Source organism: Neopelma chrysocephalum, unplaced genomic scaffold, assembly GCF_003984885.1.
Source record: "Neopelma chrysocephalum unplaced genomic scaffold, ASM398488v2 Primary Assembly neopelma1_96289, whole genome shotgun sequence".
In the NCBI taxonomy this organism is placed as follows: Eukaryota; Metazoa; Chordata; class Aves; order Passeriformes; family Pipridae; genus Neopelma; species Neopelma chrysocephalum.
The window spans coordinates 21,693-23,265 of NW_020924937.1; the positions used below are offsets into that span (position 1 = coordinate 21,693).

Here is a 1,573-nt window from a genome sequence, read left to right on the forward strand (position 1 = left end):
CAAGGAGGAGGAAATCATGGAATGCTTTGGGTTGGAAGGGACCTGGAAGCTGCTCAACTTCCAACCTCCTTCCTCTAGTCCAGGTGGCTCCAATATCCCAAAATTTCCCAGGGAATCCCGCTGGAGACGGGAATAAACCCCCATTCCATGTGCACTTCCAATTTCCAGCTTTATTATTCCCGTTTCGGAGGGAAAAGGATCCCGGTTTTCCACCTAAATCTTGTTGAAGGCGGCGATGTCCACGCTCTGCACCTGGAATGAGAGCAGAGCCCTCAGGTCATTCCAGGCATTCCCAAGAAAACACATCCCGGTTTTCAAACCCTCCCTCTCTTATCCCGCTCCAAGTCCTCCAGGTAATTCCAGGCATTCCCAAGAAAACACATTCTAGTCCAAACCCTCCCTCTCTTATCCTGCTCCGAGTCCTCCAGGTAATTCCAGGCATTCCCAAGAAAACACATCCCGCTTTTCCAAACCCTCCCTCTCTTATCCCAATCCCGGACTCACGTAATCCTCGAACTTGGTGATCTCCTCTTCCAGGATGTCCGTTCCCACTTTTTCGTCCTCCACCACGCACTGGATCTGGAGCTTCTTGATCCCGTATCCCACCGGGACGAGCTTGGAAGCTCCCCAGAGCAGCCCATCCATGTGGATGGAACGGACACATTCCTCCAGCTTGGCCATGTCCGTCTCATCATCCCACTGGGAAAAGAGGCGGGAAATTTGGGAGGTTGAAGGGTTTTCCCGGGATTCGGCAGCGATCCGCTTTTTCCTCGGTTTCCTCCCCTTTTTCTGGAGTATATTCCCGTTTTCTTTCACCCAGGGGGACACCAGGACACCTCTTGGGATCATCCAGTGGATCCAAAGGGTCCTTTCCTGGCGGGTTTCGCCGGAGTTTGGGAAAGGGAAGGATCCAGGGAGAGCTTGGAGCAGCTTCCGGTGTCCAAAGGGGCTCCCGGAGAGGGACTGGGGATAAGGGATGCAGGGATGGGACACAGGGAATGGATTCCCACTGCCAGAGGGACAGATGGGATACTGGGAAGGAATGGGAAACTGGGGAGGAAGGGGATATTGGGCAGGAATGGGATATTGGAAGGAATGGGATATTGGGAAGGAATGGGATATTGGGAATGGATGGAATACTGGGAAGGAAGGGGATACTGTAAGGAATGGGATATTGGGAAGGAATGGGATATTGGGAAGGAATGGGATATTGGGAAGTATGGCATACTGGAAGGAATGGGATACTGGGAAGGAATTGGATATTGGGAAGGAATGGGATACTGAAAGGAATGGGATATTGGGAAGGAAGCGGATACTGGGAAGGAATGGGACACTGGGAAGGAATGGGACGCTGGGAAGGAAGGGGACGCTGGGAAGGAAGGGGATACTGGAAGGAACGGGATACTGGAAGGAATGGGATATTGGGAAGGAATGGGATACTGGGAAGGAATGGGATATTGGGAAGGAATGGGAAACTGGGGAGGAATGGGATATTGGGAAGGAAGGGGATATTGGGAATGGATGGAATACTGGGAAGGAAGGGGATACTGGAAGGAATGGGATATTGGGAAGG

General features: G+C 52.1%; 1 protein-coding gene across 1 annotated transcript in view; it reads right to left on the reverse strand.

The window, feature by feature from the left end:
• Positions 1–210: 210 nt before the first annotated feature.
• LOC113981229 overlaps positions 211–1,573 on the reverse strand; it is a 12,999-nt gene continuing 11,636 nt past the window's right edge. The window contains exons 6-7 of the mRNA XM_027708514.1: positions 505–699; positions 211–252 (exon numbers count right to left, since the gene is read on the reverse strand). Of these exons, the coding sequence (XP_027564315.1) occupies positions 214–252; positions 505–699 (234 nt within the window). The 3' untranslated portion in view covers positions 211–213. The remainder of the gene's footprint in view (positions 253–504; positions 700–1,573) is intronic.